The sequence below is a fragment of the Chrysemys picta genome, unplaced genomic scaffold (genome assembly GCF_011386835.1).
Source record: "Chrysemys picta bellii isolate R12L10 unplaced genomic scaffold, ASM1138683v2 scaf660, whole genome shotgun sequence".
Taxonomy (NCBI): Eukaryota; Metazoa; Chordata; order Testudines; family Emydidae; genus Chrysemys; species Chrysemys picta.
The window spans coordinates 1-13,353 of record NW_027053367.1 but is presented as its reverse complement, the minus strand read 5'-3'; the positions used below and the strand labels follow the sequence as shown (position 1 = coordinate 13,353).

Here is a 13,353-nt window from a genome sequence, read left to right as displayed (position 1 = left end):
GGGAAGGCTTTTGTGTGTGTTTCTGAGCCTAAGGTGCTAAACCAGACCTCAGGAAGACTGGGGTTCCTGTACTTGTCAAAGCCTCTTTCTTGAGATTATGGAGGAGTAGAGATGGGAAAGTGAGGTGAGAGGCAGTTTGCAGGGCTGCCAGATGGGGTTACCTGGGAGGAGGTCACTCATTGATAAATCCATCCCTCAACTTTCTGGCTTTCTTCCAGGTTGGAGATGTTGTTGGAAGGATCTTAATGTGGCTAGACGACGTCTGTGATCCCAGAGCCAGAAAAGCAGCGCTGAGGGCCACAGCCTTGCTGGCTCGCTCCCACCCCCAGGATGTGGTTCTGAGCTGTGTGGCGCACACGCTGTCATCGGACAGGTAGGGAGCTGCTCTGTTATCACCTCGGGCCATTATTTCTCTTCCTGCTCCTACTGACAGGCCACCGTCCGGGAAGGGTCTGTCAGGCTCACACAGTTGGAGGGAGTTTCCTGCGGTGAAGAGAGCTGTCCATTCTCACTAAGAGGACATGCCCAGGCACAGCCACTGAGGAGCCAACCCCTCCTCCTGCACTCCCCAGGATGGAGACGTGCCAGTTTTCTGGAGAATTCCAGCATTGTCCTGATTTCGATGGGTCACTCCACTTGCTCTCTGATCCAGTACAGGGCCAATAAATGACTTGGGGCTCACTCCACATCCCTGGGTCATGAGGTCTGGCTGCTCCCTATTGCGTGAGAGAGGGCAGAGATGGGAAAGGCCCATGAGGCCCATCTGTCTGTCCCCTGGGGACCAGTGCAGGATTGTTACCTGTAGTCAGATCCCTAGTTATTCCATGGCTGAGGAAGTGCTGAGAAAATGCACTCATCCTTATGGAGCTGTACAGCAGAGATAAATCTCTTAAGACACAAATTTCCAGCCCTTATTGTTGCAACAAAAAAAAAATCATCCACACATGACCTGAGCGTAAATGCAGTGCAGCCTGCCTGAGTCTGCAGACAGCCGGGAATAATGGCTCTGAGCGGAGTGAGTGCCTCTTTTCATCTGAGTCCTGCTGGTTATTGCCGATGACTTTGCAGAGTCATCCAGCTGAGGTGTTTATAACACAATCCCCATGTGCCTAGGGGCCGTGAAACCCAACTGGACCCTAGCCAGAGGTCAAAACGCCGGCTTTCCTCGGCATCCTCTGCAGTGCAGTTCTGCACTGACCACAAACAAATCTGTGTCACATGGGAGAGCAAATTGAAGAGCAGCACGAAAGAAATTGACTTTCTTACCCAATGCAGTTACCAGAGGAATACAGTGCTGGTTTTCATATTGATTTGAATGTTTGATTTGTAAACCTTTCAGGTTTGAATTCCTTGAAACAGCCACAGTGCTTTCCAGGGTCTGTGCTCAGAAGCTATAGAAACTCGGCAGCGTTGGCACAGAATTTCAGCCAAGCTTCCTGAAGATCTCAAATCCAGGCCATTTACTCTTGATTTGTCCAACCTAATTCGCAATGTCCCCAGGGCTTGACCACCATGTCCGACCTTCCTCACCAAACTTGGAAGTCCAATGACTGGAGTTTTTTGGATCCATCTGCAGTCTTCCTCTGCAGATGCCTGCGAGGACCAGCAGTGCTTAGATCAGCAAGAATGGAGAGAAGAGAGGAGGGGGATTTCAGTACTAGTTTCCTTCCATCTCTGTCCCACTGGGCAGTACAATCTCCCCTTCCAAACTCCTGAGTCCTCTCCTATCAGGGCATGTTCTGATTCAGTGTCTGACCCCGCCCACCACACTGCAGTAGGATTGAGCTGTTAAGAGACACTTGGCCAAACGCTGGGTCTCAGTTACACCCCCAAATAGCCAGAGTAACTCCAGTGAGGTCAGGCAAGTTCCTCGGGACTGACCCTAGCGTAACAGAGCAGAATTTTGCACAGTCTGGGGGTCACAGTTTGGTGGTCACTCTGTGGTCAGTACATGGTCACTGTCTTGGAAACAGCGGTTGTAGCTTCAGGAACAATAGCCCATTAGGTGAAAGGAATAAATACAACGTTCTCTGAAGGGACTTGCCCTGCCTCAGCCTCTCTGCACCAATCGGTGTGTCCTCTGAGAGATGCCTTTCCTGCCTACACGCCAAGTCTCTCCCTGGGGAGGGCAAGAGGTGGCCAAGCAGGGAAGGTCAGACTTCTGTTTCTGAATTTGCAGATGTGCCATTGAGCTGTGGAAGGCCTTGGGTGAAGAACCACAGCTCACCAGGGAGGTGCTGCAGCAGCTGCTGGACAAGCTCCAGCAGAGACGCCGGGAGGAGAAGAGCGGCAATGTGTCTCTGGCTGTAAGTGAGATTTGAGATGTCACTTTGCCAACCCGCCACCGCAGGGAGGATGGTGCATCTGTGTGTGCGCGGGAGCTTCACCCCTTCTTAGCTTCAGGCCATGGCTCCACTACACAATGAAGTCGACCTAACTTACCTCGGCATACAGCCGCCACAGCAATTCCATCCCTTGTGTGTGTCTGCACTTTGCTGCTCGTGTCGGCAGTGCACGTCCTCGCCAGAAGCGCTTGTCTTGATTGTACGGTCAGGGTGGGGAGGCTCCTGAAAGCCAGTTGACGTAAGCGACGCGGTGTCTACACTGACACTGCATCGACCTAACTGCATCAACCTGGACTCTCTGCCACTCGTGGAGAGATTTTTAATTATTATTGTTATTAATTTGGAACCGAGGGGCAGTTCTGCCGACGGGAAGGAAATTCCATAGTTAGGGTGATTCTGGGTGAGCGGCCTTGCGTTGACCTAACTCTGTAGTGCAGACTAGGCCTTAGTGTGTCCTGGCCACCTCCTAGCAAACCAAAGACGTGTAAAGAAAGTTTCCCCCAGGTAAAAGTTACAGATCTGAAGTGGTTTATCTGCTGGTCCCCTGGCTCAGTTGTCTTCTGCTCTAGATGGCCCTTTAGTGAGCAGCTGCAGTTTCGGTGTCTCTTGGCTCTGTAAACTGTGACTAGAGAGCTTCCCAGCATGGGATCATGAGATGTCCAGTACTTTTGACTTGGCCAGAAACACTGGGCCTATGCGAACGGATCTCCTCAGGATGGTTTCAGCCCGTCCAGTCATGGCTGGAAAGCCAAAGCACAGGGTCTGCACCATTAAGAGAAACAACGGGGAATAACGTCATCCAGACTCTTCTGATCTTTCCATAGGGCTCCATCCTGCTTTCGTTCCAGGAATGGGTGATGGTTCTGGAGCCTCAAAATGTCTCCTCCCCTCTCAGGAGCCAATCCTCTTTTCTAATACCCTGTGGAGGAAATGAGACATGAGAAAAGGACAATAGCGAATGGCAATGGGGGCAGGTGGCAGATTGGGATAGTTGACTGAAATTCTTTCCCCCCTCCAGGCAATGAGGACCATTTACGAGGTCCTTTTCCTGTGGGGATACCGAGAAGCCATCCTGGAAATGTATCCCCAGATGCTCATCCTCTGCGTCAGGCAAGTGCAGTATGTGATGGAGCTGCGCTTGCCAGGGACCTACGGGGCCAGCGAGACATCCAGCCCCGAGGAGGGGTCCAGCTGCCTCAGCCCCCTAAGGTAATGACTGAAAGGAAAAGGAAGAACAGATTTGTTCTGCTAAACACGTGTGCTCTGTTCATGGCCATCATTTGTTCGGGTGCTGTAGTTCGCCCAGGCTCAGTTCGGTGCAGGTCTCTCTTGAGGGGAAAGGGTTGAGAGCCGTGTGTTCTTGTGAGTCACACTCGCTCATCTGACTCCGTCCACAGGCCAGCTGCTTTCACTCCACAGTCAGGCAGCAGTCATGTTTGTGCATCCATCCCCATGTGCCACCTGCCAAAGCGTCAGTGGAAACACAGAGCGCCAGAGGCCACCTCAGGTGCTGTAAACTGACACAGCTTTGCTCGCTTACACCAACTAAGGATCTGGCCGCACATGCCCGCTTGTGTCCTGTTACCTGCCACAGTAAAGAATCAAGTATTCAACCGTATTGAGTGATGACACCAACCATCTTAAGAAGCTAGTGTCAGTAACTGGTTACAAACTCAATGAATCTGCAGTGTAGACAGGGCCCCTTGGGAAGGGAAGCACCATGATATCACACTGGATCTATCCTCGGGGTCGCTAGCTACTGCTGACCATGCTGTGTGTCCCAGGGCTTGTGCAGATTTGCCATGCTTGGGGGTGATCTCGTTGCCTGACACTGGGATTTTTTTGTCTTTAGCACGTCAGTGGAGGCTGTGAAGACTCTTTTTTCCATGCCCGGATACTGGAAGGAATTTGCCGGCATCCAGTTACAGCAGGGTTGGGACATGATATCCTCCCGATATTACTACTCGCAGGGGGTTGGCCTAATTGCAAGGTAGGAGCCCAAAGTTTCCTCTTCATTGGGTCTCTCTTGGCAATGGGATTTCCGTGTGAAATATTCCTCTGTTCCAGCTGCCATCTCAGCCCAGCAACTAGTGAGGAACTCTCTCTCCCCCTTGATAACCACAAGGGACTTTCTGTTCCATGTTCCAGAGCCATGATCGAGTTTGAGAACCCTCAGCTCCCTGCAGTTTTCAGAGAGGCCGTCACCATTGTCCAGAGTCAGAAGGAGGATGAGCAGAGACATATCGCCATGACTTTCTGCACTGAGGTGAGATTCATTAATTGACAGGCACAAGTGGGCTTTCTGCAGAGCAGCTCAGGCCAGTAAGCTCTGGGGCACATTGTCAGGAGCTCAGCAGCCTACAGCCAGCTAGCTCCTCTCCACACATGGATGGCTGTGGGGCACGGCAGAGAGAGGGAGGGAGAGACAGGGTGAGATCGCCCCTGGCTGGATGTGCCTAGATGGGATCATATGACAAGAGGAGATGTTTCACCACTGCCCCAAGGCCATGCTTCTCTCCTCACCTTTTCTTGGGGTCTGCTTTTCTTCTGCCCCAGGGGTTGTTCCATGGCACTCAATGGGGCCTGGAGATTCCCCTTTTCCTGCGGGTTTATTTGTGACTTATACATTAGTCTAACTTCTGGGAATGAACCAACTGAAAGAGCAGCAACTGGCTCCCTACACACCAGAGACTTTGTACGGGAGTAAGTGGCCATTTGGTAAAGATGACTGTCCAGGGAACAGACCCCACAGGAAGACCTCTGCTCCTCAACCGGATGTTGATTTGGCTCTTTCCAGTTGCTCCAGAGTCCTTCCATTGAGACGATAGTGACAAAATCAGAGCTCAAGGCGCAGCTCATGGAATGGACCCAGGACAAAAATCCCATCATACGTAGGCTCAGTCTGCGAGGCCTTGGCAGTGTTGTGCTCCAGCCAGCAAAGGTGAGAGGCGTGGATTGCCCGGGGACCGAGGAAGCCGATGTCTATCGAATAGCTCAGAAATGAGAGCGAGATCCCCACACAAGCCTTGTTGTTTAACGCACAGCACTCAAATGTTGGAGGTGCGTTACTGAGCGAATCAAGGCATGACATGGTCCCTGCTCCCGTGAGCTGACCCCTGATTGCAGATGTGATGCAATGGGGGAGGCGGGGTGAGCAAAGACAAAGGTTACAGTGAGCAGTTGGCACTGAGTGAGAGGAGAATGACTTTCTGCCCCGTTGGGGGGCTGTGCCAGCCGTGGTTTCTCATAGGTGGGAGTGGGATGGTCCAGCATGTGCTCCAAGCTGTCACCCAGGATAGTAATGAGCTGCCTTCTTCATTCCTGCAGGTGCAATTGTTACGGGCCCAGCTGCCAGCGATCATGGACACGTTCGATGACAGGAATGGAGTGTGTGTCATGGAGGCCATGCATAAAGCTGGAGACATCATCTACCTCCTCGACGGGGAGGGGCTTGGCTCCATCTCCCAGGACATTGCAGTCAGCCTTCGCCCCTTCATTGATGACGTAAGGCTTGGAACCGCAGGAGAAGCCCATTTCACCCCCCCCTCCACCTGCCTCTGATGCCCTTGTGTCTCTCTCCCCATCCCCTTGCCTCCCGCCCCTCAGCCCTGCCATGGAGCCTCCTAGGAGTGCCCCTGCCATGGGTGGGGAATCTCCTGCTCCGCCACCTCCCTGTCAGAGCTCTTCTCGGCAAACCTCAGCCTCAGCGCCCTGCTCCCAGCCCCTGCTGCAGCCTGGCCTGGGGGAGAGGGGCTGGCACTGGGCAGATGACCAGCTGTCTGGAGAACACCAGCCCCCAAAGAGGTGGAGATTCCCAGCAGGAAAGAGGTGGGTCGGGAATGGCCCGGCTCTCAGGGAAACTGAAGAGCAAAAGAACTGCTGTGTTTTGTAGCAGCACATCCCTGCAAGGCTCCAGCAGCTGCTTCTCCCCTTCCCCAGACCAGTCTCCAGCAGCCTTCCCACCCCCTCCCCTAATCTTCTAGGGGTCTAGGGTTCGGTGCTCTCCAGACAGAAATTGCGTCTGGGACACCAAGGGGCTGCACTGCCCTGCACAGTGTCTCAGGCCCTGTTCTGCACAAGTTGTCTATGGCGCTAGCCTGGTGGCCTCACTGCTCCCGCCAGCCAAGTCAGTTAACACAGGGGGAACCGGAGCAGCGGGCGGATTATGACTCTGTCGCGTTATGCTCTGATACTGCCTGGGTTTAACCGGGCTTCCCCACTCCCTGTGTGTCATTGCCAGGAGAGGGGCAATGTGCGCTCCGCTGCCATTTTACTGCTTGGCAAGGTGGTGAGCAGGGTGAAGGACCCGGACAAAGGCCTGGTGCAGCAGGAAATGATCAACTGCTTGCTCCCGCTGCTGCTGCATCTCGAAGACCAGGAGGAGCGTGTGACACTGGTAAGTGCCACCGTCCTTATTTCCTTATAAGCAAAGAGCCAGAATCCCCTGGGGCCCCCACTCCATTAATGGCCAGAGCCTCTTGCCCAAGCAGAGTCTTCTCCTCCCTGCTTCACTCATGCTGGAGTCTAGGGCCTCATCCATCCCCACAGCACATAGCACAATTTGGAAGAAAAGCCTTCTTCTGGGAAAGAGTCCTGACCCTCTACTGCAAAGACAGGCCTCAGGCCTTTGGACTGCTGCATCCAAAGGTTCCCAACAAGAGGCAGCAAAAGAAAAGGGAGCATAAATCTGTAAGTGCCCTTCGGTTCAGGGAGCTGGTATCTGCCCACAGCCTTCTGGAAAGTGGGTGCAGCTGCCCTGCCTTCTTCCCTGGAGCTCCTGAGAGACCTTCTCCAGCAGGTCCTCGCTTCCCAACATTCACCGGACGTTGCCTTCTTTCGTTGGGCCAACTGGGATGTGGAGGGAAGCCTGATCCGTGTGCCTCTTTGGTCCGACTCTTTGGGATCCCAAAGCTGACTCACGCTCTCATACAGTTTCTTTGCATAGAAGGACTGAGTTGTGGAGATCTCTTATGACTCTTTCCAGGGCCACCCATAGGGGGGCACTGGGCCTGGGACAACCCCCCCCCCCGTCCACCTCCCACCCCCACTCCACCCCTTCCTCCAAGCCCCCACTCCACCTTTTCCCACCCCTGCTCCTCCCCCATCCCACCCCTATTTCTCCCCTCCTCCCAAGCCCCTGCCCTCTCCTCTCCCGAGCGACGTTGGGTGCTGGCGAGGTGGGGTATAACTTAGTCGGGCCGGGACTACTGCTGCTGGCCCCAGCACAGCCCAGGTCCTGCGTCCCGTGAAGTGCGGGGCCCCCCAAAGCAGAGGGCCCTGGGCAACCGCCCCAAACCATCCAAAGACAGGACGGCTCTGGCTGTCTCCAGCCAAGTCTCAGTTCCCTCTCCTGAGCACAGTCCTGTGTAGAAGAAATAACAGGAATCTCCACTAGCAGGAAAAGCGAGAGAAAAGGGACAGGGGAAGGTTCGATGTCCCCCAGACAATCCCTCTCTCAGTGAGAACCCTCTTGGTCTCACCTTCTCTTGCAGAGATGTAAACTGACGCTCTTCCGCTGCGCAGTGTTTCTCAGGTGGGCTCATTTGAAGAGGCTGTTCCGCAGCATGGCCTGGGATGGCTCCTCGCAGCTCCTGAAGTGTGTCTGGAAGTGCTTGGTAGGTGGATTCCTTGTGCCTTGAGAGTGGTGAATGGTGACTTGAGGGAGACCTTTCTAACCCCACACCCTGAGTACCCATCCGCTTCGGTCGGGCGGCAGGACTCTATTCCAGGCTCTCTGCTGGTTCATTTCTGCATGAGTTACAATCCCTTCACATTTTTCAAATTTTTCTCCACAACTGTCAGACCTCCAAACTTGTGTCTTTTAAAATGAAAGCTGAGGTTCTGGAGAACACACTAGTAACTCCAGAGAGGTGCTGCTATGGTGTATGGGCTCATACTGGCTGTTGCTTTGCCCTGGCTGTGTGCTTTGGCTTTCCTGGCCCCTTCGCTGTGGGAAGAACATGTCATTTGTATATTGCGCATTTCTTCCTTCTTCCCTCCTAGATGCAGAACAACGAGAGACACATCCCCAAATTCCTGTTCCAGGCCTTAGAGTACCTGGAAAGCTCACAGACAACAATAAGACATTCTGCAGCCCTGTTCATTGGTAAGCAGAGAAATTCACTTGATCTTTTTTGAACTGCTTCCTTCAAAGCCCTTTTCTAGACTTCTGGTGTGTGTGTGTGAGAGAGAGAGAGACAGAATTAACATGTATTCCAAGATTAAGGGAGCAATTTAGCTGTATTGATTGCACCAACTTCCCCTGCCCACAACAACTCTTTGGCTGCGCCTGGTGGAAACCCGCATGATGTGAATTCAATCTCCTTTGGAAATCAGCCTCTCAGTAACTTCTGTGCATCAGATGCTTTTATGTGCTTTGTGAGCAGATGGAAGGAATGTATTGAATTTCCCAAGGGCTGTCTTGGGGGAATGGCTGCACCTTTAGCAGTTTTCAGCGAAGGATTTGAAAAGTAATGAGATCCATTGTATGTCTAGGAAAAACTATCCGCCATTACTGCGACTTGTTGTCTGAAACCGTGACTGAAGATGGCATCTCCCGCCTGTATGAAGGTAAGGAAATAGCTCTGTGTGTTTGTGCCTCTGTGGGAAGTACAGGGGTGCAGCACAAGGCCTGAACACAGGTTTGAATGTGTCCCTCTCTGGCTAAGGACAGCGTTTAAAGAAGAAGGATGGTCACACGAGCTTTCATCGAGGTCCCACAAGATGTGTACGGGAGCAGGGGATAACCATCCCTAGCTCCTAGCATAGAGGTAGCCTTAGAGCTGTGTGGGGAGACTGTCTTCAGAAAGGTCAGAAAGTCTCTAAAGGAAGGCCGGGCAGAATTGAAAAGGGCTGTTGTTATTATTAAGCATGATGATGATGATGACAATTACCCTCTGTAGGGAAAAATTCATCACCTGCCCTCTCTGTAATGGAGTGATTGCAGGCCAGGGAACCACTCAGAGGTTGGTTATCAGCTCATAGGAAATCCCCTGAGTGCACATGGGAAACATCTTTCCCTGTGACCTCTTAAGGAATGAAGGCACAGGGCCACAAAGGATTTCAGTCTAAATTCCTTTGCGGATCTGTGCATAAATGTTTGATGATTTAACACCTCTGCTGTTGACACTTTTTTGTTACGTCCCAGGAACAATTGCCCCCACCTGCCTGTGTTTTAGTGTGTGGACATGTGTGTGGACGTGTGTATCCTGGGGGAGGGGGAAGTTACGCACAGAATGGGGTCTCCTCTCTGTCCAGGGCTATTTTGGGAGTAGCAGAGTTGTTGTTTCTGTGCCCGCAGACTCTTGGGTAGTTAATAGCATGTGGCGACGGCCATCTGAAGGGGAGATTTCCTAGGCACCAGTCACATCAGCACCATGGGGCTTTCAACCCGTTTCCTCTTTGTTTCAGCTTTTCAGGAAGTGCCTTTGACATCTGACAGGACCACAGGGTGGATCCTCAGGAGATATTACAAATGGCTGCAGAAGCTTGGAAATCTTGTGTCAGGTTCTGCATTCGACTAGGGAACTGTGACCGAGACAGAAGACCTCTTTGTCCTGCTATGGTACGTCCAACAGACGCTTATCAACTTTTTGGTGTCCCGAGCCTCTGTTTGCCAGAAGCTGGGAATGGGTGACAGGGGATTGATCACTACATGATTACCTGTCTGTTCATTCGCTCTGGGGCACCTGGCATTGGCCACTGTCAGAAGACAGGATACTGGGCTAGATGGACCTTTGGTCTGACCCAGTTTGGCCTTTCTTATGTTCTTATATTTGGAACCGGGACTGAACAATGAGGTGGATATTGGCAGATGACACAAAATTATGTAGAAAAACAACAAGGAGTCTGGTGGCACCTTAAAGACTAACAGATTTATTTGGGCATAAGCTTTCGTGAGTAAAAACCTCACTTCTTCAAGGCCACACAGGCATGAGAGACAGGATAGCGGCACGGACTCTGGTCTCTGGGCCACACAGCCCCGACGGAGAGGGCGGCCGCACGGACTCTGGTCGTTGGGCCACACAGCCCCGACGGAGCGGGCGGCCGCACGGACTGTGGTCGTTGGACCCCACAGTCCCGACGGAGAGGGCGGCCGCACGGACTCTGGTCATTGGGCCAGACGGCCCCGACGGAGCGGGCGGCCATATGGACTGTGGTCGTTGGACCACACAGCCCCGACGGAGAGGGCGGCCGCACGGACTGTGGTCGTTGGACCACACAGCCGCAATGGAGAGGGCGGCCGCACGGACTGTGTTCGTTGGACCACACAGCCCCGACGGAGAGGGCGACCGCACGGACTCTGGTCGTTGGGCCCTACAGCCCTGACGGAGAGGGCGGCCGCACGGACTGTGGTCGTTGGGCCACACAGCCCCGACGGAGAGGGCAGTCGCACGGACTCTGGTCGTTGGGCCACACAGCCCCGATGGAGAGGGCAGCCGCTCGGACTCTGGTCGTTGGGCCACACAGCCCCGATGGAGAGGGCGGCCGCACGGACTCTGCTCATTGGACCCCACAGCCCCGACGGAGCGGGCGGCCGCTCGGACTCTGCTCATTGGACCCCACAGCCCCGACGGAGCGGGCGGCCGCACGGACTCTGGTCATTGGGCCAGACGGCCCCGACGGAGTGGGCGGCCGTATGGACTGTGGTCGTTGGGCCACACAGCCCTGACGGAGAGGGCGGCTGCACGGACTGTGGTCGTTGGACCCCACAGCGCCGACGGAGAGGGCGACCGCACGGACTGTGGTCTCTGGGCCACACAGCCCCGACGGAGAGGGCAGCTGCTCGGACTCTGCTCATTAGACCCCACAGCCCCGACGGAGAGGGCGGCCGCACGGACTCTGGTCGTTGGACCCCACAGCCCCGACGGAGAGGGCGGCCGCACGGACTGTGGTCGTTGGGCCCTACAGCCCTGACGGAGAGGGCGACCGCACGGACTCTGGTCGTTGGGCCCTACAGCCCTGACGGAGAGGGCGGCCGCACGGACTGTGGTCGTTGGGCCCTACAGCCCTGACGGAGAGGGCGACCGCACGGACTCTGGTCGTTGGGCCCTACAGCCCTGACGGAGAGGGCGGCCGCACGGACTGTGGTCGTTGGGCCACACAGCCCCGACGGAGAGGGCAGCCGCACAGACTGTGGTCATTGGACCCCACAGCCCCGACGGAGAGGGCGGCCGCACGGACTCTGGTCGTTGGGCCCTACAGCCCTGACGGAGAGGGCGACCGCACGGACTCTGGTCGTTGGGCCCTACAGCCCTGACGGAGAGGGCGGCCGCACGGACTGTGGTCGTTGGGCCACACAGCCCCGACGGAGAGGGCAGCTGCACAGACTGTGGTCGTTGGACCCCACAGCCCCGACGGAGAGGGCGGCCGCACGGACTCTGGTCATTGGGCCCTACAGCCCTGACGGAGAGGGCGGCCACACGGACTGTGGTCGTTGGACCCCACAGCCCCGACGGAGAGGGCGGCCGTATGGACTGTGGTCGTTGGGCCACACAGCCCCGACGGAGAGGGCGGCCGCACGGACTGTGGTCGTTGGACCCCACAGCCCCGACGGAGAGGGCGACCGCACGGACTCTGGTCGTTGGGCCCTACAGCCCTGACGGAGAGGGCGGCCGCACGGACTGTGGTCGTTGGACCCCACAGCCCCGACGGAGAGGGCGGCCGCACGGACTCTGGTCATTGGGCCAGACGGCCCCGACGGAGCGGGCGGCCGTATGGACTCTGGTCGTTGGGCCCTACAGCCCTGACGGAGAGGGCGGCCGCACGGACTGTGGTCGTTGGGCCACACAGCCCCGACGGAGAGGGCAGCCGCACAGACTGTGGTCTCTGGGCCACACAGCCCCGACGGAGAGGGCGGCCGCATGGACTCTGGTCGTTGGGCCAGACGGCCCCGACGGAGCAGGTGGCCACACGGACTCTGGTCGTTGGGCCACACAGCCCTGACAGAGAGGGCGGCCGCACGGACTCACCAAATAGGGTTAGTGCCATGGTGGGGAGACCTGCCCGCGAGAGGGGCCCATTACCCCTCCATGAAATCCCCCCACTGTCCTCTACTCATCGGTCAGGGTTTCACACACACCCTTTAGGCCATCCCAGAAGGGAAACGTATCGATCAGAATAGGTAGTGCCCGAAGGTCTAGGCAAGAAGCCGCCGATCTCTGGAGCTCCATGTTTGCGTGGCTGGCAGCATCGCCCTGGAAGTCGCAACACAACGCTGCGTGGAAGAGGCCGTCTCGTTCCAAGGGTGTCTTTTGCAGAAATCACGGCCTAGACTTCAGGCTATACCTGTTCTGATTTGTACATGTTTCCCTTCTGAGATGGCCTAAGGTAGGAGTGAAACCCTCACCAATTGGTAAAGGGTGGTGGGGGGACTTCTTAGAGGGATCACGGGATCCTTTTGCGGGCAGGTCACTCCACTACAGCACTTCCTTGTTTGGTCAAATCCCCTCTCGGGGTGGTTCTACAGGGCTGACGCCCACTTCAATTGATAGAGGACAGAGGGAGGAGATATCAGAGGAGATATACAACCCCCTTCTGGATGGGTCACCCTGTCCCGGAATATCCCCCGATTGGTCAAATCCAGTCTCCCGGTGTGTAAAATGCTGGTTGCCCCTGCCAAATTTTAGTAAAAGAAGGGACGAAAGGCATGGATCTTTTGGGTTATATATAAGGTGGCCATCTTGGACTTTGGAAAAAATGTTGTGACCTTTTGCCATTTGCTATATTATTTTGGGTTGGGAAGCACACTCCCACGCACGGATTGAATCCGCGTAGATAGGGTCTAACATCCAGGCAGAGACGACGCAAAGAGGGATAGGGAGGGGTTTTAGTTAGGTCTATACTCGCCCGTTCCTGCGTCCAGCATAGAAGTCCATCCCTAATGTCCAATGTCAAGAGAACAGTGTCCGTCCATCGCTGTTACTGCAAGAGAAAGTAGAGAGAACATCAACATTACCTCATGGGTCTAATTGTTTGTGAGAGTGGAGCAGTTCCAGAGTTAAAGTTT

General features: G+C 55.1%; 1 protein-coding gene across 1 annotated transcript; it reads left to right on the top strand.

The window, feature by feature from the left end:
* The first annotated feature begins 224 nt into the window (after window positions 1-224).
* On the top strand, window positions 225-7,984 carry LOC135979113 (maestro heat-like repeat family member 5). The gene is made up of 8 exons (XM_065579677.1): window positions 225-373; window positions 2,180-2,306; window positions 3,364-3,554; window positions 4,198-4,611; window positions 5,143-5,286; window positions 5,673-5,849; window positions 6,586-6,741; window positions 7,838-7,984. The coding sequence occupies exons 4-8, from the start codon at window positions 4,378-4,380 to the stop codon at window positions 7,982-7,984; spliced, it is 858 nt and encodes a 285-aa protein (XP_065435749.1). The 5' UTR covers window positions 225-373; window positions 2,180-2,306; window positions 3,364-3,554; window positions 4,198-4,377.
* The last annotated feature ends 5,369 nt before the right edge of the window (window positions 7,985-13,353 follow it).